Source organism: Lithobates pipiens, unplaced genomic scaffold (genome assembly GCF_037356315.1).
Source record: "Lithobates pipiens isolate NorthernLeopardFrog02 unplaced genomic scaffold, aLitPip1_a1.2 Scaffold_10, whole genome shotgun sequence".
Taxonomy (NCBI): Eukaryota; Metazoa; Chordata; class Amphibia; order Anura; family Ranidae; genus Lithobates; species Lithobates pipiens.
Genome location: NW_027507686.1, coordinates 217,360,207 through 217,385,563, shown reverse-complemented (window position 1 = coordinate 217,385,563; position 25,357 = coordinate 217,360,207). Strand labels below are relative to the sequence as shown.

At 43.8% G+C, this 25,357-nt stretch overlaps 1 protein-coding gene across 1 annotated transcript in view; it reads right to left on the bottom strand.

Moving 5' to 3' along the window:
* Positions 1 to 5,602: 5,602 nt before the first annotated feature.
* MYBPC3 (myosin binding protein C3) overlaps positions 5,603 to 25,357 on the bottom strand; it is a 207,008-nt gene continuing 187,253 nt past the window's right edge. Inside the window, exons 29-32 of the mRNA XM_077461101.1 lie at positions 18,174 to 18,310; positions 12,242 to 12,428; positions 10,474 to 10,506; positions 5,603 to 5,920 (exon numbers count right to left, since the gene is read on the bottom strand). Of these exons, the coding sequence (XP_077317227.1) occupies positions 10,496 to 10,506; positions 12,242 to 12,428; positions 18,174 to 18,310 (335 nt within the window). The 3' untranslated portion in view covers positions 5,603 to 5,920; positions 10,474 to 10,495. The remainder of the gene's footprint in view (positions 5,921 to 10,473; positions 10,507 to 12,241; positions 12,429 to 18,173; positions 18,311 to 25,357) is intronic.

Genomic DNA, 25,357 nt, shown 5'->3' with positions numbered 1-25,357 from the left:
GTCAATCCCGACCCCTTATCACGTGATCAGCTGTCAGCCAATGACAGCTGATCATGTGATATAACGGAGCCGGTAATCGGCTATTATTCCTCCTCGCGCTGCCAGCGCGAGGAGAAAAAAAAAAGCCGATCACCGGCGGCCGTGATCGGGACATCAGTCCCGATCATGGCCAGCACTGCTAGTGCCCACCTGCAACCCTGTCAGTGCCCACCTGCCCCCTGCCAGTACAACAATAAAAAAAGTAAGTGCCCCCCGTCAGTGCCACCCAGCAGTGCCCACAGTGCCACCCAGCAGTGCCCACAGTGCCACCCAGCAGTGCCCACAATCTGCCTTAACAAAGGTGCTGCACCCGTGCCACATATCCGTGCCCATCAGTGTCATCTACCAGTGCCCAGCAGTGCCGCCCATCAGTGCCTAGCAGTGCCACCTATCAGTGCCACCTATCAGTCCCATCTATCAGTGGTACCTATCAGTGCCCATCCGTGCCACCCATCCGTGCCACCCATCCGTGCCATCTTATGTGCCCATCTTTGCCCATCAGTGCCGCCTTATCTGTGCCCATCGGTGCTGCCTTATCTGTGCCTATTTGTGCCGCCTTAACTATGCCTATCAGTGCCCACCAGTGCAGCCTATCAGTGCCCACCAATGCAGCCTATCAGTGCCCACCAATGCAGCCCATCAGTGCAGTCTATCAGTGCCGCCTCATCAGCGCACTTCAATGAAGGAGAAAAATGACCCGTTTGCAAAATTTTATAACAAACTTTTAAACATGATTTTTTTTTTTTTGCATCTTTTTTTGTTTGTTTAGCAAAAAATAAAACTCCGAGCTGTAATTAAATACCACCAAAAGAAAGCTCTATTTGTGGGAAAAAAATGATAAAAATTTCATTTGGGTACAGTGTTGTATGACCGCGCAATTGTCATTCAAAGTGCATCAGCGCTGAAAGCTGAAAATTGCTCTGGGACTGAGGGGGGTTTAAGTGCCCAGTAAGCAAGTGGTTAAAGGAGTTGTAAAGGTAAATATTTTTTCACCTTAATGCATTCTAACATCTGACAGTGCCGGCACCCCCCAGTCCCCCCGTTTTACTTACCTGACCCCTCGAATGTCCCGCGCTCGCCCCCGACGTCCTCTTCGCCTCTCAGCCTGGCTGCTGATTGGCTGGAGTGGATGGATTGAAAGCAGCGCATCCATTGTCTCGCGCTGCTGTCAATCACATCCAATGACGTGGAGCGCAGGGGGCAATGGGCCGAGTGATACAGCGAGCAGCTATAGCCGCCGGCTGCATCACAGGAGCGCGCCCGCAAGTGCTTCTCACCATGCGAGGGAGCTCGCATGAACGTGAGAAGTACTTGCGGGAGGAAGCAGAGACAGCTGCCGAGGGACCCCAGAAGAGCAGGTTTGGGGCCACTCTGTACAAAATGAGCTGCACAGTGGAGGTAAGTATAACATGTTTGGTATTTAAAAAAAAAAAATAAAAAAAAAATAACTTTACAATCCCTTTAAGCAGTATCCTGAAAATGTTTATTTTGTTTTGAGTTCCTCCTGAAAAACAGCAGTGCATTTCTTGGTATATGAGGTTGCCTGAGCACGCCTATGCCTATAGCCTAATAGCTGTAAGTCGGAGAGGCACTGCTGGTCTCGTAAGATTTGGTGATGTCGCTGCTATGCTGCTCCCTGTTCTCTATGCTGGAGTAGAAGCTGTACTTATGAACCTGCTGTGCAAGAATCTCCCTGCTTCTGCCTCCATTTTGTGGCACTGTTTTCTACCACCTTTGCTGATGCTTATCAATACCCCACCAGTCATCTGGGGAAGCACTGACATGATGAAAGAAGCCCTGTGCCTACCAAGATGGCCACTATGGCACAGAAAAACAGTACAGAATGGGGCATGGTAATTCAGTAATGGGAAGACCAGCTGCATGGGGACTACTAGCAATACTGGTGACTAGTCCTTAGCTCTCAGTTTGAATGCTTAGGCACAACTTACACGGTTGAGGTCCTCTTTAGTGAAACAAGAATGGGTAAATACGGACATGTCTGTGATTTTTATATTGTCTGTTATTTTAATACCTGGAATGGTACAGGTTTGTTTTTAAAGAAGACGTGCCAAAGCTACTGAATATGTGGGCTTCCATTTCTGACCTTGTGCCTTTAACGGCTTGCTCATTTTAGTTCAAATCAGCTATACATTTCAACTGCATACATTATGGCGGACACATCTGACATTTTTGGGACCATTGTCATTTACACAGCAATCAGTGCTATACAAATGCACTGATTCCTGTGTGAATGACACTGGCAGTAAAGGGGTTAACCACTAGGGGGGCAGGGTAAGCGTTAAGAGTGCCCTGAGGTGTGTTTCTAACTGTGGGGAGCGTGGCTACGTGTGACACGTCACTGATCTCTGCTCCCAATGACAGGGAGCTTTGGTCAGTGACACTGTCACTAGGCAGAACGGGGGGAGATGCTTGTTTACATTACCATCTCCCCGTTCTTCCTCCCCATGAGACGATCACGGGTATCCCCGTGGTGGTAGAGTCCGTGGGACCCGCGACCCGACTCACGGAGGTCCCGGCGGCGCGCAAGCCCTGCCGTCGGTGCGCACGCGTTGGAATGGCGGAAAATTTAAAGGGACATACCTGTACACCCATTTGAAAGAAGTTTTGTTTCAGGAAAACTCTGGCTCTAAAGAAAACCACGGGCAAGACTTTGCATGCCTTTTATTTGGATGTATCTGAATGTATTTAGACGATTAAGGCCTCATGCACACGCTCACTTACAGGCTGAAAAGTCCTCTTGCGTAAAACTCCCAATGCTTTCCCGAGCCCAAGAGCTGCAGGTGACGTGTTCAGCTACCCATACAAGCAAATGCCTGTATGTGGCCACAGTTGTGAAAACACAGATGGACAGGGGTGTTCAGGGAAATACATCACTCATATGTGTGGGTACACGCCTTTGCACAGGAACATTGGCGTTTACATGAGAGCAGCCGCATACAGCCATTCACTTGTACAGGTGGTTGTAAGCGCCAATGAAAATATAAACATAAAAAGAATTACTCCTGCGCTCGTGAAGGCGTTGTTAGTATAGGGTAGTAGTACTTTCAAAGGAAGGAAAATAAAAGATGATCATGCGTGTCCCTCTGCCTAAACTGACCAGGGGTGGTCCGAAGAAGGCCAAGTGGAAAAAAGAGGTGAAAGGCACGTGATCTGATGCTTGGATCAAGATGATACAGTTTATTCATATACAAAATGGATAAATGCATATAAAAAGTGTCTACGTATTTATAAAAACGGGGTTACAAAATATACACATTAAAAATTAGAAATTAGACATGCCCATACAGGGGCAAGTGCTCAAAGGTGGGCTGACAGGTTTCGAAGAGTTCCCTCTTCATCAGAGCCTTGAAGAAAAGAAGTCTGTACAATATGGACCAATGTAAAAAAGGAGTGGTTAGTTGGGAGGTGTATCACATGGTAAGTGATGGCTTCTCCTTGGCTCTAGAGCTGTCCATATCCCAGCGCTCTATATAGAGTAGAGAGATATGTTTTGTATGTTTTTTTTATGGGGATTCCATATATGTCTGACAATTGTACCTTCATTAGAGATTATATAGAAATTGAAGCCTGCATGCATCAGTTTAAGAACAAGAGGCAGTTACTTCTGTGGGGGTTATAAGTGCCTCTTATCAGAGTGTTGCCTTGTGCTGTAAAGAATGTTGTAACTGTCTCAAACTATCATCTTGATCCAAGAGTCAGATCACGCACCTTCCACCTCTTTTTTCCACTTGGTTGTACATGCCACCTCTTGCTCCCTGGGTGCAGAAGAGAGCCGGGAATCTAAGGGCCCGTACACACTCTCAGAAAATCTGAAGTTAAATTTTCGTCCGATGAACGCTCTGCCGATTTTATGATCGTTAGTATGCTGCTTTTGAAGCCGATTACAAATTTTCGGCAGACAAGAACTGGTTGTGCAGGCTCCAAAATTTTTGTCTGATGTGACCACAACGTCTGATTTTCTTTTGATTGGTACAGTTATCGGCCCAAAAAATAAATCTGAAGAGCAAGACTAGGCATGCTCAGAAATGAAAGAATGCATACAAAACAATTCAAAACATTACGTCACTTCTGACGTTGAATTCGGTCTTACGAAAATTTTCTGATGGTGAGTTCCCTCTTCACTTTCAATTTGAGACTAACATGCAACAAAAAACTGACGAAAACTCATCCAATAATCTGACCGTGTGTACAAGGCTTTACGCTAGGGGACTTTTCAACCTGTAACGTCCATGGTCATCAGTCTTTAACCACTTACAGACCGGACCATTTTGCTGGTCAAAGACCAGACCACTTTTTGTGATTCGGCACTGCGTCGCTTTAACTGACAAGTGTGCGGTTGTGCGACGTGTCTCCCGAAAAAAATTTATATCCTTTTTTTCCCACAAATAGAGCTTTCTTTTGGTGGTATTTGATCGCCCCTGCGGTTTTTATTTTTTGCGCTATAAACAAAATTAGAGCGACAATTTTGAAAAAAACGCATTATTTTTTACTTTTTGTTATAATAAATATCCCCCAAAATTATATAAAAAAGCATTTTTTTCCCTCGGTTTAGGCTGATACGTATTCTTCTACATATTTTTGGTAAAAAAAATCGCAATAAGCGATTGATTGGTTTGCGCAAAAGTTATAGCGTTTACAAAAAAGGGGATAGTTTTATGGCATTTTTATTAATAATTTATTTTTATTTTTTTGCTAGTAATGGTGGCAAACAGCGATTTTTATTGTGACTGCGACACATTTTTGGGACCATTGTCAGTTATACAGCAATCACTGCTATATAAATGCAGTGATTCCTGTATAAATGACACTGGCAGTGAAGGGGTTAACCAGTGGGTGGCAGTGTAGGGGTTAAGTGTTCCTAGGGGTGTGTTACTAACTGTGGGGGGTTGGGCTTTCATTTAGTGAACACTGATCTCTACTCCAATCACAAAGAGCAGAGATCAGCGTCACTAGTTGCTAGGCAGAATGGAGAAATGCTGTTTACAATGGCATTTCTCCATTCAGCCGTCCCGTGAGACGATCGCGGGTATGCCCGTGGCGATCAAGTCCGCAGGACCCACGTCCGGACTCACGGGGGTCCCGACCGGCACGCGAGCGCGCCGTGATGGCAGGACGGCATTGAAGATTGGACGTACCTGTACGCCAATATGCCTGCCCGTGCCATTCTGCTGACGTACATCGGTGTGCGCTGGTCGGGAACCGGTTAAACTGAGGCTTCACTTTACCTTTAAGGCCCCATTTACACCTGAGCATTTTGTAGCTTGAAGCCTGAAGATCCAAAACGCAAGAGGGGAAAAAAATCTTTTATTCTCTATGCAGATGGTTCACATCGCAACTCCAAAACGCCTGAAGCTCAGACAAGTTCTGGAACTTTTTTTGTACAAAATCGCAGCAAAAATGTGGTAAAAATGCGTCAAAATTACACGACTTTGTGCCTGTGAATGGGTACTAAAGGATACTGTGGGGTTGACCGATGCACCATACAGGGATGGATGCGGCTCACTCTGTGTTAGAGAAGAACGCACACAAAGAAAACTCACTCTTAAAATATTCTGCATTCTTTATTGTTTTATTTCACCTTCCAAAATCACTTAATGTACTTACAGATTTTATTATGGCACTATTATTACTATTATTTCACCTACCCGTCACAGAGTCTAGAAAATATCAACAACAAAAACCATCAATCCAAGCTCATGTCTTCTGCAGAATACAAAGCCAAGTATCAGAGTGACAGTACAATACAATCTGTGGATATGCAGTAATGAGAACATTGTAGTGTGTATGGGAGTTGTATTTGTGTCTGTTATAAAATGACTGAAGAATACGGATGGCGAATTCCAAGATCAAATCCTTCTTCCTGCAGAGGAAAGAGCAAGAGGTACATGAATTTATTTTGCTAAATTGCAAGTCAGGGAACTTACAGACAAGCTGGATAAATAACAATACAAACAATAGTAATAGTTGTACATACTGTATACATAAAATAACAAATTTTAAACGCTACGTATATGGATATGGTATGCATTGTATATCTGCATTTAGAGGTGGTTGTTTAAGAGGCTAGGGGGATATATTAACAAAAATATATTGTGGAGTTAAAGAGGAGCTGCAGTCTGCTCACATAATTTGTAATAAAAACATCTTCGCCATTCTGGAGCTTCCCTCCAACGACTTTGCATGTTATTTTATATATACTCTGATTCTGTACTTGCCAAATATGCTGTAGAAATCTCCCTCCAATGAGTGTGGCTGCATCCATTTTAACTGTGGGCAACTGAAGCTGCTGCCTGTTCGCTTCCTTGATTTACACAGAGGCACACCTCCAGCTCTGCAGCTCTTATTGGGCCTCTTATGACTCATGCCCCTCCCTTCCTGGCAAACCTTTACAAGTGTGTATTTGTATTGAGAGAACTGTACACGATGCCTTAAGCCTAGGCTTTCTACCAGACAAGAAACAGAAAGTGGGCTTATAAGGTATTCACTGGCAGAAATTTTTTTTTAACTATCCAAAGTTAAAACAACAAGGGCAGAAGATTTAATAGCTGGAAAGTTGAAATAATGGCTGAAGGTCCGCTTTTAACTATAATGATTATTTTTGAGGCTGGGTTCACTTTTAGTGTGGACGCAGCTCACAGCAGGAGTCCGGTGCATCCCTGTTCTCCGTTTCAGGGACAAATTGAGCCAGAATTTTTGCCTGCATTCGCACCCAAAACAAAGCCAAAGACGCACAGGACCCATGTGAAATCTGCTCCGCCACCACAGAGATATGTGAACCGGCTCCCTTGGGAGCTGGGCACACTCTCTTGTCATGCAAATTGGATGCGAGGAAAGCCGCATCCAATTCACACTTGTGTGAACCCGGACCAAATGGTTTCTAAAAATATTTTTTTGTATATGTATTAAGAAAGATATTAGATTCCCCCAGGGATTTTTTTATGCAGCAAAGGATAAGTCAAATAGAAAAATTGTTATAAAATTCATGAGTTTGTTACAAAATTCAAAACCAACGTAGAGCTTAAAATATGAGCTCTGGTAATATTGGAACCCCAATATGACACAAACAAACTGTAACCCCGTGATAACTGTGATAACCCCGATAGAGGCAGGTATTGACTTTTATACAAGGAATCAATTCATCAGTGTTGATTCTGCCAACAAATGCCTCTAAAGAATGGGATCAATACTGAGGACATTTCTTGTCTGTCTTTATCAGGGTTATCGCTGTTTTTTTGTGTCATATTTTAAGCTATAAATTGGTTTAAATTTTTGTAACAATAAAATCATGTATAATATCATATCATATCAATATCATCATTGTCCCCCCTATACATTGTAAAATGCTGCGTAGACTGTTGGCACTGTATAAATCGCGTATAATAATAATTTTATATATATATATATATATATATATATATATATATATATATATATATATATATATATATATATATATATATGATATATATAATCATATTATTATAATATATATATATATATATATATATATATATATATTTTTTTTTTTTTATTATATAAACATATAATATCATGTATAACAATGTTTGCATTTGTTTGACTTATCCTTTGATGTATAAAAAAAAAAACCCTGTGGGAATGCAGTTTTCTTTTTTGCACAGTGTACCATTTGGGGTGAGTAGCATTACCTTGTGGGCCTTCATTTTTTTGTATATGTAATATAGGTCAAGTCTATGATTTTAAGATACGCTCTCTGACTCCTATATCTAATGGATTATTGTATTTTTAAATATGATCAATTCGGAATGTGGTGCTCTGGTCACCCCTCTTATTATAAAATGTATATATTTTTTTAACACAATCGTTTGGAGTATTTTTTTAACAATAAGCCGCTGATTTTTGTCTTGCAGTCAGTAGGGTTCCTGGTCACTGGCCATTATAACATACCACTGAGTGATGCCGTGTAGTGGGTACATTCCCAATACTGAACAAATCCCCCCCCCCCCCCCCCCCCACTTGTGTATGGCTCACACCCAATACATTGGGCAGACTCATTCCCACCACTCTCCTTATCTCATGTTTTATGGCCATCGTAGACGGCTCACATTAATTCCCCTAGTACTGTGTTGGACCCAAGAAGACGGCTGTGTTCCTGGACCCAATAAAACCTGCTTGTAAACGTGACAGTTACGGCACTTTATAGCACGACCCAACTGAGCTCTACTGACAGCTGTCTAGATTTACACGAGAAGACGATGCCAAGCTTCCACTGACTACAATCCTGTATCCGGCCATACTGCCAGCTGTCACAGGGAAGGGTATACCTCCAAGAACCACAAGATGTCTTTTTCCTTTAAAGACACAGAGTAAGCAGGCAGATATGTTCTCAGTGATCCTTGAAATGTAATCCATGGCTTCTGGACGGGTTATTTTTACCAGTTATGGTTCTTTAAACACATTGATGATTACAGAGCCCAAATAATATACGTAGATATAATAAGTCTGTCTTGTGTTCACATGCCTAGTGGAAAGCACTACACAGAAACGGAACATTCATGCATCCTACAATGTAAGGACAGATCAGAGATATACAGCCCCTTTAGAGGGCCCTCCCTTCCTGGATCCTTTTAGTTATAATTATAATAGAGCTTGTGTTCAGATTTTTAAACAGGAAGTTCTACATAAAAAATAAAAGTATAACTAAAGCCAAAACCTTTTTTTACAGTTTTGGATGGAGAGGAGATGGATCAGAACGTAAGGTTTTCATTGCTGCTTGTGCCCCTGTTAGGGAGATTCACCTTCTGTATTCGTCCTCTTTACCGTTATTGACGAAAGTGAAGGAAAATAACAAATTTTGGGTTGTTCCCATAACAGGAAATTAGAGAAAATCCTCCAATTCGGGACACTAGTTCTGGTGATCCTGGAGACAAACAGGGATTCTCTTGCATTGGGGGGATTTCTTCCTCCTTGTTTGGCTATGGGCATAAAGGGAAGAGAAATCTACCCAATAGGTATAAAGATGGCTAAAAAAACTTACAGGGGTCATAACCATCCCTCACTCTATCTAAAATTGAAAAAAAGGAAGTTTTGCCTTTAGTTCCAGTTTAACAATGTTACCCTATTACAATGTAGGGACAGATCAGAGATATATGGCCCCTGTAGAGTGCCCTTAGGACACCTCCCTGCCAGAATCCCTCCAGTCATAATTATGTGATGAGATGTAATGACTAAGTGCTAACGCTTGTGCGAAACGCGTCTACCTTTTTGTCCCCTGCTCCATCTGTCAACCACTTGCTATATGAAAGTTCAATAAAAGGATTTTTGGAAGTGCAGTCCTCCGGAATAATTTCCTTAGGTTACACAGCATGTGAGCTGGGCTAGCACCTGACTAGTGTGTGTGGGGATTAACCAGAGGCTCACTCACCTGGAGCGGCTTTTCTTGCCTTTAGTTCTAGTTTAACAATGGTACCCTATTACAATTTAGGGACAGATCAGAGATATATGGCCCCTGTAGAGTGCCCTTAGGACACCTCCCTGCCAGAATCCCTCCAGTTATAATTACAATAGAGCTGTCTTGTGTTCAGATTTTTAGAAGGAAGTTCTACATAAAAAATAAAGTATAACTGAAGACAAAACCTTTTTTCAGTTTTGGATTGGGAGGAGAGGGATTAGAACGTCAGGTTTTCATTGCTGTCAGGGAGATTTACCCTATTTGTCCTCTTTACTGTTATTGCGGAACGTGAAGGAAAATCACAAATTGTGGGTTGTTCCCATAACAGGAAATAAGGTAAAATCTAATTGGGTACACTAGTTCTGGTGACCCTGGAGACAAAACAGGGATTCTCTTACTTTGGGGGATTTCTTCTTCCTTCTTGTTTGGCTATGGACAGTGAAGGGAAATCTACCCAATGGGTACACAGATAGCACACAAGGGTTATAACCATCCCTTACTCTATCGCAAATGGAAAAAAATAAAGTTTCTTTCAGTTTAACAATGGTGCCATATTACAATGTAAGGACAGATCAGAGACATACATTTCCCCATAGAGCACCCTCGGGACACCTCCCTGCATGGATCCTTCCAGTTAGAGTTATTAGGGCCTGTTTCTGTGAGATTGGGCTTGTGTCGATGCCATCAGTTTAACATTAATTTGCAATAATAGATTAATTGGATGCATTGGATCTGCAGTTGACCTGCTTCTCGCATGCATTTGACCTGCTTCAAGCAGGTTTTGCAATCCTATCCATTTGCATGGGACTGCGAACCCCATGTGACCTGAACAAAAGCCCATCAACACAGACCATTATAAAGCTGTCTAGTGTTTAGATCCCTAGTAGGAACCTCTACCTGAACACTGAACATTGATACCATATCAGAGTGTAAGGACAAATTATAGATGTACAGCCCCCATAAAGCACCCAAAGGACACCTACCTGCCAGCCACCATCCAGTCATTTACTGGGGAACTGTAGAAGAAAACAGAAATCATTATTTACAAGATTAAAAGCTTTGTTAGGGTAATTCCAACTCCACAGGCCTAAGTCATATTCCTCCCCAAAATTCCAATGGGACAATCCCATCCCGACCCGTCTCTTGCTGTTTATAGTACTATTAAAGGGTTAGCTCACCTTTATAAAAAACAAAAACAAAAAAAAAAAAAAATACTCTATGCAGTCCACAAACGCCATAATTCTAAACAAATCTATTCCAACAATCTAAAAATCTGCATTTGTGCGCCTCCCATACCAACAGACCATTTGTGCATGGAGTGAAGTCTGCCTCAAACAGTTAATTTAACAATGCTGATCGTTTTACAGCTCTGCACTGTTCTCTTTTCTAGGGTGGACCAGGCCAGCTGTTAGGGCGAGAGCCCTCTAGAAGTAAAAAAGTGAGTGCTGTCCTCCTTCTGAGCCCCACACATGCACATCATGCTGTGATGGGAGACAGAGCATTGCAGCTGCTGATGTAATATACCACAATAAGAGATAATGCTGCACATGCGCAAGGCTCAGAAGGACGGCGCTCGCTCTTGTACCACTATGGGGCACTCATTTTAATAACTGGTCCTTCCTAGAAAAGAGGACAGAATGGAGCTGTGAAAACTATCAGAAGCATTTGCAGGTTTCGCTCTGTAAGGAAATTAAACTAATCCTATTTTTAAAGATATGCATTTATGCTCCTTCCATACCTGTAGGCTAATTAGCCTACAGGTATGGAAGGAACATAAATGCATATCTTTAAAATAGAATTAGTTTAATGTTATGGAATGGTGTTCATGGACTGCATAGGTGGACTAACACTTTGTCATTGTCACCAATACAGACTCCTACTCTCTGAGATAAAGCATCATTTAAAAAGTATTTCAACTCAAAAACAAAAATGTAATATATTGCAGCTTACTATTCCTTAGATGTTATGGCTGCATTTTTTTTTCTTTTTTTCAAGATTTTTTTTATTTACACCTGATGATTTGGCCAATAATACACTTTCAGTCTTAGGGTGACAGAACTAACATACTGCACTCTAACTTGCCCCTTTTTGCCCCTTGCTTCATTTTGTTACTGTTTGCCTAATTTCCTGACTGCAGGGCTAACCTACATACCCAGAGCTAAACATGGGCAACTCAATGTTTCCTTAACAGAGGAAAGTGACCACCAAACTGTTCCTATTAGACAGGTGATTAATGGATCATCACAGCTTAGCTTCCGGGGTGGGGCTTTGCTCCCTAAGTTGCAGCATTTGCATTTATGGACAAATGTGTGTTAATTCTATGTATCAACAACAGACATGTGCCCACCACTTGACAACAAACTAGCCAATAGTATTTAGATTGTCTCAAGAGAAATATCAGCAAATGAATTGGAGGACCTGATTTGATTCCTTCCACCAAGAACTGTTCTCATTTTAGAAAGATTGATCCGCGAGGTTGATTGCATTTAAAATAGAATTTCTATGTTTCACATATTAGTCCTACTTGTATAAGGGGTATTATCAAAGTGTAATTCTTGGCCAAAACCAAGCAGGTTGACATTCTGTGAAATGGCCACACTTCCAAAGTAGTAGTAGTTCAATGGAAGTACATAATATTACTTAAGGATGGTTTAGTCCAGTCCAATGTTTATGGTCTTATGGTAAAAGTATGGGTTGATGTGAATATTTACGGAGAAATGCTTGCAGACAGATTATATATCCAAAACTCACCTCGGACTTCCAGTCTGCATTCAGTCTCTGCTGCTCCATGTTCATTCACAGCTTTACAAGTGTAGACACCTCCATCGAAGGGGCTAGGCTTTCTCAATTCTAGGGTCAGTACTCCTTGCTTACTGAAAGACCTGTAACGAGCCTCTCCAGACAGGTCCATCTTGTTCTTGTACCAAGTAACCTTGGGCTGTAGAAAGTCAACAGATGGTAGAAAAGGTCAGGAATTGTGAGAATTATTTTACATCTCTTATAAAGTAGCAAAGAAACTAATAAAAAATGATAAAAATACTCTTTGGGTATGAACATCTTTTTTAATTAAACACTTATAATGATTCCAACATAGGAATGCTGACAAAACCAAAACAAGTCACCAATAGAGGTACATTCAGGTGGTGGGAATGTAACAGTTATACAAAGGAAAGCTAAACTCTGTGTATTCTGGCATTCAATAAACTTTATTGTTCAGTATGGAATATGTGGAGTGCAGCTTTCATTTGCATGACTGTCTGAATTAACAGGTTGTTTTGAGGTTGGTCTGCACCCACAAGGGAGCACAGAACAAATTTCTTGGCCCATTTTCAACACCATCCTCTGTGATATTCTGGCCCAAACAAAATATCTCTATCATTTTCTCTCTCTTTCAGTTCTATAGTATTGTATTAGTATTTCATATTTTAATTACCAATGTTTTTTTTTGTTTTTTTTTATTGATAGCTAGTCAAGCTACAATCTAAAAATGTGTTAACAACAGGAGTAGTCAAAACTAACAAATGATCAGTATCAGTATAAGTAAAAGGTAATGGAAAGCAAAAAAAACTTTTTCCCTTTGTGAGCTTGGGGCTTGTCTTGGTGGTAATTATAAAGTATGCTAGGCTGGTATTACAGTTGTCTCCTTAGGGTTAACTGGGCCCCACTTTGTGTGGATTTGGTGTAATGTATCTTGTGTAATGCTGGCCATATCTTCCTTTATTAGAAGTGTGTTCATCCTCTGATTTATTTGATCAATTGGGATATGCATTAATATGCCACTTCAGGGCTATTACCCATTGCGTTACACCGAGAAGCATGTTGGTCTCTCTCTCTCTCTCTCTCTCTCTCTCTCTCTCTCTCTCTCTCTCTCTCTCTCTCTCTCTCTCTCTCTCTCTCTATATATATATATATATATATATATATATATATATATATATATATATACCAGTAATCATTGCATTTGTTAATCTTTTGTTGTTTCAGTCCTTGGTTAGATACACTAGTCTAGGCTTCTCTTTGCCCAGTCTTTGACACTTGTCCTTGTGGATACTTTCTGGGGAGGTTACAATACCCTTCCTGTGTCTGGTCTGGCATCTCCTCCTAGGTACACTTGTCTGTTACAGTTCATGATAGAACATCTTTGCAGAATGTTCACAGCACCTCAACTGATACCTTTGTTCAAAGAAGTAGCAATTCCAGGGCGGCCATGCTCCTACTCTAATTGAGGACCAAAAAATCGAACTTCCCCCCATCATAACCTGTAACCTTTGTTTTATCTGTAATTACCTACAGCTAATAAACGTGTGTGAGGACACAGTCATAGATTGATTGGGTTTGCACAAGCCTTGTCTAATGCCTCAGCACACACTTCCCACCATTAATTGGTACAGTGTCCACCAAGATGTAGCTGTTGGCCAATCGATTTATTAATGTTGTGCTAATGTTTTCCATAAATCCATAAACAATGTCTACGTATCTAAGCCACTTCACAGAAGGTTCAATTTCCTTATTCACTCAGAAACTTCTCTCCACTCATTTCCAACACAATACTTTTATTGTATAGTACAACCAGGGTTTGATGTCCATCACTGGAGCCCAAGGACACAGCTTTTGGCACCCTAATGCCGCGTACACACGATCAAACAAGCGGGTGGAAAAGTCCGGCAAACTCAAGTCCGCCAAACAATCCCCCCGTGTGTAGCCTCCGGCATACTTTTTTGACCCGAAAGTACAGCGGACTTAGAATGTAGTTTTGCACTCCAATCTTCTCGCCGGACTCGCATTTCGGTGGACAATCCGGCCGTGTGTATGCCAGTCCGCCGTACTTTTGAAATGAACGGACTTTTCCCGCCCGGAGAAAAGTCCGCTCATTTTGAGCGGGTCTCCAGGTAGGCGGGGCCCGCAAAGGAGACGTCGCTGGCCCCGCCACCTGGTATGGATTTAAAGGGGAACCCCAACGCCGAAAAAAAACGGCGTGGGGGTCCCCCCAAAGTCCACAACAGACCCTTGTCCGAGCACGCTACCCGGCCGGCCAGAAAAGGAGGGGCGAGCGAGCGCCCCCCCCTGAGCCGTACCAGGCCGGGTGCCCTCAACATGGGGGGTGCCTTGGGGAAGGGGGGGCCGCGCGGTCCCCCCACCCCAAAGCACCTTGTCCCCATGTTGATGAGGACAAGGGCCTCTTCCCGACAACCCTGGCTGTTGGTTGTCAGGGTCTGCGGGCGGGGGGCTTATTGGAATCCGGGAGCCCCCTTCAATAAGGGGGCCCCCGGATACCGCCCCCCACCCTATGTGAATGAGTATGGGGTACAATGTACCCCTACCCATTCACCTGTAAAATAAAGTACAAAAAAAACACAACACATAAGATAAAATAATTTATTGCACAGCTCCGGGGGTCTTCCGTCTTCGGGGGTCTTCTCGCCAGACTCCTCCGCTATCTTCTTGTAGCTCTTTTACTAGCGGAGGAGTCCGGCTTTCTTCCTCGCCGCCGCCCTCTTCTTCCGACTTTGGGGGTCTTGTCCCCCTCTTCGGTTCGGGTCTTCTGTCGCCGCCGCCTTCCGTTCTTCTTCTTCTTCTTCTTCTCCTGGAGATGTTGACTCGACGTCCTCTCCGGCCGCAATGCCAGGGACGCGCTGCGCTGCGACTTATATAGGGACAAGGGGCGGTGTCACATGGGTTGGTCACATGGGTTGATGTCACATGGCGACAGTCCCAGCATCCTCCGGGACTGTGACATCGTAAGGGGGCGGGGTCACCATGTGACACCAACCCATGTGACATCAACCCATGTGACACCGCCCCTTGTCCCTATATAAGTCGCAGCGCAGCGCGTCCCTGGCATTGCGGCCGGAGAGAACGTCGAGTCAACATCTCCAGGAGAAGAAGAAGAAGAACGGAAGGCGGCGGCAGCAACAGAAGACCGGGCCACCGCCTGTAAAAGAGCTAGAAGAAGGCGCGGTGGCCCGGCAGAAGAACCGAAGAGGGGGACAAGACCCCCGAAGTCGGAAGAAGAGGGCGGCGGCGAGGAAGAAAGCCGGGCTCCTCCGCTAGTAAAAGAGCTACAAGAAGATAGCGGAGGAGTCCGGCGAGAAGACCCTCGAAGACGGAAGACCCCCGGAGCTGTGCAATAAATTATTTTATCTTGTGTGTTGTGTTTTTTTTGTACTTTATTTTACAGGTGAATGGGTAGGGGTACATTGTACCCCATACTCATTCACATAGGGTGGGGGGCCGGTATCCGGGGGCCCCCTTATTGAAGGGGTCTCCCGGATTCCGATAAGCCCCCCGCCCGCAGACCCCGACAACCAACGGTCAGGGTTGTCGGGAAGAGGCCCTTGTCCTCATCAACATGGGGACAAGGTGCTTTGGGGTGGGGGGGGCGCGCGGCCCCCCCTTCCCCAAGGCACCCCCCATGTTGAGGGCACGCGGCCTGGTACGGCTTAGGAGGGGGGGCGCTCGCTCGCCCCTCCTTTCCTGGCCGGCCGGGTAGTGTGCTCGGACAAGGGTCTGTTGTGGACTTTGGGGGGACCCCCACGCTGATCTTTTTTGGCGTTAGGGTTCCCCTTTAAGTCCATACCAGGTGGCGGGGCCAGCGAAGTCTCCTTCGCGGGCCCCGCCTACCTGGAGACCCGCTCGAAATGAGCGGACTTTCCTCCGCGTGCGTGGGCGAGTCCGTTCAGTAGGGCGGATAGTACGGCGGACTTAGTACGCCGTATTAGTCCGCTGAAAAAGTGCCGTGTGTGGGCAAGTAGCCTGTTCGGAAAGTCCGATGGACAGTCTGGCGGGAAGTCAGCCAGACTAAGTACGTCGGATAGACGGCTCTAAGTACGTTGGACAAACGGCTACGTGTGTACACGGCTTAAGTAACACCCTTCTGTTGGATGACCTTTTTTTCCTGGCCCTAACCTGACTTAGAATATTGTAATACTGAGTAAATAAATTTACATGGGATGGCTGCCCCCACTGATGATGGAGATCAGCCAATTAATACAGGGAAAAGCTGCCTCTGTCTCTGCAGCCTATAGTACAAGACTACAGTGCATGACAGTAAAATTCAGCTCTCATTATAACGTACAAAATAAAGGCTGTCCCTGACACTCTAGGAAGTGGCTTGGTCAGCTATGAATCTTCAACATTACAGAACAATTTCAGTATCTTTTACTGCAACCTTTAACCTTTTTCAAGACATAGGAGCCCTTGAAATAACTTTCCTGTCTCAGGGAACCCCTGATAAAAATTACCACATCTACAACTCGGGATACATTAGTATGATGGTCAGTGGGAAGAATGCTCCTTACACTTGTGGTCATTGGGAAGACTTATCCCCTTAGACATAGCTAATAAGATCAGTGGTGTCAGTGGAAACATATCTGAGAATCAGAAATTGTTCATTGCGCAAGAAACCCCTAGCAACCTCTGGAGGAACCCTAGGGTTCCATGGAACTCTGCCTGAGAAAACCTGTTCTTACTTAGTACCTGAACAACTTGCAAAAAATGTACCTGGGCCCCTAATCTTCCTGTTTCCAGGGTTGTGGGCAGGTGGGGACAGCCCTTCACATATGGCGGACCTGTCCTAAAGTCAGACACTTCTGGATGCAGGTCCATTCATTAATTTATTGTGCAACCACAGTCATGTCAAGATGCCCAGATAGCATTGTTAAATTAACTGGTTGAAAATATCCCCAGAATCACACAAACTGATTTATTTTATAATTTCGGTGACCAAAATCGCAATAGCCAGCCACTGCGTAGAAAAGTCCAATGGTGGATCTCACCATTGTTGAAATGTAAGCTGACCTGGATTATGCTTCACGAAAAGATGTGAGTGTCTTAAGAGATAAACAATTACTATTTGAAAAAAACATGGAACCCCTGGCTCTCTTATTTACAGATACTGAATTACTAGAGGTGATCTCCTTGACAAGATGGCATTGGACTCCCGGATCGATCCCTGGAAGGACATTTCCTGTTCCCCTTCTCTTCTTTTCCTGCTTTTGCTCTTTTGAGAATTTCTTTCAAAATTGCTCTCAATAATGACAACGGCCCTATATTCTGCCTTCTGGTCCTATCGGTTGTTTATCATATATGTTGCATCACAGTACAGAATCTGTTATAACTTTGAATTTACATTGTTAATAATACCTTTGTTGGGGACACTCTGGGTTTGTACCCCTGGGTTAGTCCCTTGCTTCTGGACCACTCCTGGAAAAAGGTCATATTTGCTGGACTGTGCGGTTGAAGCACAGGTGCAGGATGGCCTGCCTCCTCTGCATAGAGCCTCAGGCGGTCCTCATTGTAGTTCATTTGTTTGTTTTTCCCTCTTTTTATATTATGTTTTCTTTTCCTTTTGAGTCAAGACTGGCCGTTAACGGTTGTGAGTACTACCAGATGGAGATATGGGACTATATTGGCATCCCTCGAAATTTAATATTACTGTATGCTTTTACCATTCTTGATAGTCTACTCTCAACCATCTAAAAACGCTTATTATGTTGTAATACTCTATTTTGTAAAACTAATAAAAACGATTGAAAGACAAACCCTGTTCTACTAGATAAAGGCAAAAAAAATAGTTTTCTATAAGAAATACGGTACATTTTTGCATATATTATTTAATCAATATATAAGCCACTGGTATCCAAGTCTGTGTATTTACTGTATATAAACAAGACAAAGCTCTTACCTTGGGTGTCCCACGTATAGAACAGCTGAGGGTTGCATTGTATCCTGCAACTACAGAACGGTTCACAAGTGGATGCGTAATCTTGGGGGCCTCCTCAAACTCATGATCTTTGTAATTGGGGGGTTTATATTCAGTGCCTGGGGAAAGGAAGTAAAAATAAAAGCATATTATTAGCAAGCTAAGATGCCCTTCTGTACCTACACCAGATATATTTTCTTCTAATGGAAGACTAGATTAGTTTCATGCAATGAGCTAGGAAATGTAAAACACAGGATACAGCATACGATCTGGAAAACATTGCAGAAGTTCTTCAATGGAAACATAAGGTGGAACCCTAGAACAAGCATTGCTTCACTGTGTGATCCCTCCTGGCAGGCCTTTTTTTTATATGATGTGAAAGATGATTTTACGCTAAGTAAATAGATACCTAACATGTCACTCTTTAAAATTGCACACGCTTGTGGACTGGTGGCAACTTCAGTACTTATAAATCTCCATAGGCTTTCACATTTTTTAGAGTTACAGAGGAGGTCTACTGCTAGAATTATTGCTCTCGCTCTAACAATCGCGACGTATGTAACGTGTGTATCTGGCTCTGATACTTGCCAGTGCCTCACCAGCCCCTCACCGCACGTCCCTGCTCTATATCAAGCAACACAGCCAAGCTGGTGACCGGACTTCTTTTCTGTTGCAGTTAAGCAACACAACTTAGTCAAATCCCTGCCCTCAACCTGTGATGGAACAGAAGAAGCAACTGACAGCATCTCTCTGCTCTTTCCTCTTGGCAGCATATTCTTTGGCACTTGGTGAATGCAGGACACGGAATTGTCCCCAAGCGTACCTCCCAACCTTTTGAGATGGGAATGAGGGACACCTATTGGCAAAAGTATGTAGGCATAGGACCTACCCCCCTGCCACGCCCCCCGTAAAGGAGAATTGTATAAAAAATATTATTAAATTGCCTGCCTCCCACCAAGTGCTTTTTTATTTATTTTTTTACCACTACTTTTCCTTTTGCTCATTGGTATATCTTTTTACTCTCTCATGTACTAATAAAATGGATTAAGGATTATTGTAGTTGCCAGCTCTATCTTCTGAAATTGTGTTTACTTTTCCTTTATACTGGCTATTGAAATTTACAAATGCAGCAATTTAGAAATCAGGTGAAAGATTTAGCATTGACTGGAAAACACTATGTGCGAGATAAATAGTGCATTTTATATACAAACATAAAGATCATCCCAAAATGAGGGATAAATGAGAAGGAAATCAGGGACAGTAGGGAGCTATGCCCAAGTGCTGCCCCTCACTCACTCAAAAAGTGCTGTTAAATAGAGGATTACACCAGGCTGATACCAAGTCAAACTCCGACATTTAGACCAGATACATTTAAAATACATTTAGGGGCTATTTTTAAAGAAGTGAATATGACATTCACCAAACATTCACCACATGTGTATCTTCATGATCCATGTGTATTAATGTGAAGTGAATTATTCACCCGGTGAATGTCACATTAACAACTTTATACATTTTCTCCTAAATTGTTATTTTATAAATAAAAACGTACTTGTATTTATTGGCATTCTTAAAAGACACGTATGGCTAAAGCTTTTTTGGCCTGTTGTGGGTCATAGGAGTGCACCCATAGTTTGTGACTCAGAGTCAGCTAATAGCTGGCTGTTGTAGTATACCCCAGACGACGTAAATTTTATGACAAAGCGCGTGTCGGGTGGACAGGACGTGCTGACGTCATTGTGTTGAGATCTTCTGAGCGAACGGGCATTCGCAAGCCGGCCGGCTACCCATGCTATTTTAACACTATTTTGTAAGTGTAACTTTTAATTTTCTACATTAAATATTCATATCAGTATTACACTATGGGAAGTTCCCTTGTCTTTGTCTCTGAGTGATACCTATATTGTGAGTCCTTGGATTACCCCACCACCGGTTCACTGGCTGCAGTGTGTTCCAGTATCTGATCCCCCGGGCCTCCTTGGAAAAAGCCCCTGGCTGGGTGTTTTAGCCGCAAGCTTTCATTGTTTGCCTTTTGGTAAGCGCATCATTTTTACGGTGTTCAGCACCCGGTGGTGGAAGATTGCACTTATACCAGACATCTCAGCTATTCACATCATTAGCTAGAGTGTTTATGGACTTTATTAGGTTGCTCGTTTGCTTTATATTTTTCAAACTGCACTGCACTTTGTCACTTTTTTCATATCTTGTCACTATATGGTCATAATTATTATTTTTTATTAACATTGGGTTATAATTTGTCTCCAATCAATGTATTAGGTCACACTGATGTACATATATTCATTATAATTTTTTAACACTAGTTGATCACTAGTTGTTTCACTGTAAGCGCAACTAATTTCCTTTTCTTTTTCCTTAATATATGTGCGTATCTCATATATTAGTTGCTGCTTCACAGTTTAGGATTTATTATTTTTTGTTAGGAGCGCGGTATTCTCCTCCTTTTCCAATAGCCGGCTGTTGCCTGCTATCAGCTGACATCACGGATCCTCCCCAGGCCCTGGAGGAACCCCTCCCTAGCCTGGTGCTCCAGTGAGCACTGGAGGGGCACTGCGACGAGCAGGAACTGGCAGTCAACGCTCTCCTCTCTGATCAGACCAAGAACTAAGTGATCACTCAATTCTCGCTCAAGCTGATGTTGGACAGTTGCAGCATAGAGGTAAGCATATATGTTTTTTTTTTTTTATATTCCATATATCTTTAAATATCTGCATAAAGATGAAATATTAAAAAGAAAGTCCTTAGGCAGATATGCTATTATTTTTACTGGGAACACCTGCACAGGAACATTAATATCATTTTTGTCATTTCTTCCCTTTGAAATAGCGTGTTTACCATTCGTAAACCTGTAAATTATGCAAAGAGACTCCTGGATCCTTGTCCTTTGTGAAAATATCCCCCTGTCTGTGGGCAGAATTCATTTTACATAATTGTTATTGAAAGGAGAGACTTATGGTTCACTCAGACAGGTGATAAGCCTGACAGGCAGCAGCTCATCGCCTGGAGTTTCCAGGCATTATATGGATTGTTTGATAGAATCCATTCATCACTATAATGAACGGAGCTGTCATTCAAACACAACGCCTTGCTGGGCTCCTTTCATGGCTGCTGATAACTGCTAGAGCAATAGCCTGTGCTATGAGTGAATGACAGCTCTGTAATGAATAGGCCCTGTCACATTTTTAGAAAACACACTAGTAAATGTTGGGCCACAAGCTGCATCTCTCTGAAGAAGCCCTTAAAGAGATATTCTATAAAAGCATCCAATTTTCTTCTGACAACCATAGCCGTTCTTACATTTGTACCCTCGCTATTAACAGCTGAAATCTGACTAGGTTTTATAGACAAGCTAGCTTTTGTTCCTCTAGTTTTGTAAGTTGTAATGTGATTGCAACTCTATTTGCCAATTAGTTTATTATACTTTAATGTGAATCCTGGGAAAATGCAGTTGTGTTTGTGGTGTGGTGATAAGGTTCATACTTGGCCCTTATTTGGTTACAACTGTTGCCTGAGTTTGCGTCTTGTGTCGTTTTCAGAGAATTTCTGGCCCCTAACACATGAGACCTTTGACATCAAATGGACCGCTCTCATAACTCGGTACTTCTTCTGCTTCAAAGAGACCTAGTAGTCTTTTCCCTGGTGTCTGGGACATCTCCACCTTCTCAACAAAACCTTTGCAAATCTGGTTTGCCTTGTGATTACCCCAAACGTGGCTTCTTTTCTAAAGGAAGAAGAAGAACTACTTCGCCTGAGGGTTCAGTTAGGTTTGCCTGGTGTACGCCTTACATCCTTTGGACACTACCAATGTGAGACTGCTGGGGGAGGGGGCAATGCAGGGGTCTGGAGAAGGAGGGGAGGTTGGCATGTGTAATGATGGGGGTAATATGGGGAAGGGGGTCCTGTGTAATGATGTGTATATTATGGAGGAGGGGGTCCTGTGTAATGATGGGGGTAGTATGGGGAAGGGGGTCTTGTGTAATGATGGGAGTAATATGCGGAAGGGGGGCCTGTGTAATGATGGGTATAGTATGGAGGAGGGGGTCCCATGTAATGATGGGTATAGTATGGGGTCCTGTGTAAGAATGGGGGTAGTGTGGGGAAGGGGGTCCTGTGTAAGGATGGGAGTAGTGTGGTAAAGGGAATCTTGTATAATGATGGGAGTAATATGGGGAACGGGGTCCTGTGTAATGATGGGTATAGTATGGAGGAGGGGGTCCTGTGTAATGATGGGTATAGTATGGGGGAGGGTGTCCTGTGTAAGGATGGGGGTAGTGTGGGGAAGGGGGTCTTGTGTAATGATGGGAGTAATATGCGGAAGGGGGGCCTGTGTAATGATGGGTATAGTATGGAGGAGGGGGTCCCATGTAATGATGGGTATAGTATGGGGTCCTGTGTAAGAATGGGGGTAGTGTGGGGAAGGGGGTCCTGTGTAAGGATGGGAGTAGTGTGGTAAAGGGAATCTTGTGTAATGATGGGAGTAATATGGGGAACGGGGTCCTGTGTAATGATGGGTATAGTATGGAGGAGGGGGTCCTGTGTAATGATGGGTATAGTATGGGGGAGGGTGTCCTGTGTAAGGATGGGGGTAGTGTGGGGAAGGGGGTCTTGTGTAATGATGGGAGTAATATGCGGAAGGGGGTCCTGTGTAATGATGGGTATAGTATGGAGGAGGGGGTCCCATGTAATGATGGGTATAGTATGGGGTCCTGTGTAAGAATGGGGGTAGTGTGGGGAAGGGGGTCCTGTGTAAGGATGGGAGTAGTGTGGTAAAGGGAATCTTGTGTAATGATGGGAGTAATATGGGGAACGGGGTCCTGTGTAATGATGGGTATAGTATGGAGGAGGGGGTCCTGTGTAAGGATGGGGGTAGTGTGGGGAAGGGGGTCTTGTGTAATGATGGGAGAGAGGGTCATGTGTAATGATGGGGGAAGTATGGGGAAGGGGGTACTGTGTGAGGATGGGGGTAGAATGCTGGAGAGGGTCCTGTGTAATGATGGGGGGTAGTATGAGGGAGGGGGTCCTGTGTAAGAATGGGGGTAGTGTGGGGAAGGGGGTCTTGTGTAATGATGGGAGTAATATGGGGAAGGGGGTCCTGTGTAATGATGGGTATAGTATGGGGGAAGGGGTCCTGTGTAAGGATGGGGGTAGTGTGGGGAAGGGGGTCTTGTGTAATGATGGGAGTAATATGCGGAAGGGGGTCCTGTGTAATGATGGGTATAGTATGGAGGAGGGGGTCCCATGTAATGATGGGTATAGTATGGGGTCCTGTGTAAGAATGGGGGTAGTGTGGGGAAGGGGGTCCTGTGTAAGGATGGGAGTAGTGTGGTAAAGGGAATCTTGTGTAATGATGGGAGTAATATGGGGAACGGGGTCCTGTGTAATGATGGGTATAGTATGGAGGAGGGGGTCCTGTGTAAGGATGGGGGTAGTGTGGGGAAGGGGGTCTTGTGTAATGATGGGAGAGAGGGTCATGTGTAATGATGGGGGAAGTATGGGGAAGGGGGTACTGTGTGAGGATGGGGGTAGAATGCTGGAGAGGGTCCTGTGTAATGATGGGGGGTAGTATGAGGGAGGGGGTCCTGTGTAAGAATGGGGGTAGTGTGGGGAAGGGGGTCTTGTGTAATGATGGGAGTAATATGGGGAAGGGGGTCCTGTGTAATGATGGGTATAGTATGGGGGAAGGGGTCCTGTGTAAGGATGGGAGTAGTGTGGGGAAGGGGGTCTTGTGTAATGATGGGAGTAATATGGGGAAGGGGGTCCTGTGTAATGATGGGTATAGTATGGGGGACGGGGTCCTGTGTAAGTATGGGGGTAGTGTGGGGAAGGCGGTCTTGTGTAATGATGGGAGTAATATGGGGAAGGGGGTCCTGTGTAATGATGGGTATAGTATGGGGGAGGGGGTCCTGTGTAATGATGGATATAGTATGGGGGAGGGGGTCCTGTGTAAGGATGGGGGTAGTGTGTGGAAGGGGGTCTTGTGTAATGATGGGAGTAATATGGGGAAGGGGGTCCTGTGTAATAATGGGTATAGTATGGGGGAGGGGGTCCTGTGTAATGATGGATATAGTATGGGGGAGGGGGTCCTGTGTAAGGATGGAGGTAGTGTGTGGAAGGGGGTCTTGTGTAATGATGGGAGTAATATGGGGAAGGGGGTCCTGTGTAATGATGGGTATAGTATGGGGGAGGGGGTCCTGTGTAAGGATGGGGGTAGTGTGGGGAAGGGGGTCTTGTTTAATGATGGGTATTGTGACGGATCCAATCCCACACTTCGATTGAGTGTTTCCATCAGTATACCGCTTCCTAAGTCTGATTATAGATATCAGATATTCCAACCGCTCACAAGCACAAAACAAGACGCCACTTGCTTAGCTGCTCAACATGGACTGATTTATTATAACCAAAATGGCAAGTATTTATAATGCAGTAGAAGACTAAAACCTAACCTAATTAGCATGAGCTAATTATCTAATCATTGACCCAGACTAGTTGTCTGAGAGATAGGACTTTTCAGGGTAAGACTTTGTCTCCTAGCTCAGTGATTGACTATTCAATACACATTACCATAAACATAAACACAGGGTTAATTAGCACAAACAACAATGTGTTGAATACTATTACAAGCCAGACTAGACTCATTTACACAACAGACAGGTGGCTGGAGTTGATGACATTAGCATCTAACAGTTTGTGTCCCAACAGTGTGATTCAGTCTATTGCTAATATGGCAATTACATATCCAGAGTCTGTGTGTCTTGGGGGGGGTACATGGATCTGAATCCAAATAAAACCACCTCAGGGGTCCCCAGGCATACAGCTCACAAAGAGCACCGTTCCTCCAAATGCCAGGGCCCATAATTGCAACGCAGAGGCTGGAATTCTGTCCCGGCTAGGTCTGTCACAGGTATAGTATGGGAGAGGGGGTCCTGTCTAAGGATGGGGGTAGTGTGAGGAAGGGGATCTTGTGTAATGATGAGGGAGAGGGTCATGGGTAATGATGGGGAAAGTGTGGGGAAGGGGGTCCTGTGTATGGATGGGGGTTGAATGGGGAGAGGGTCTTTTGTAATGATGAGGGTAGTATAGGGAGGGGTCCTGTGTAATGAAGGGGGTAGTATGGGGGTGGGGGTCATCAGTAATGATGAGGGTAGAAT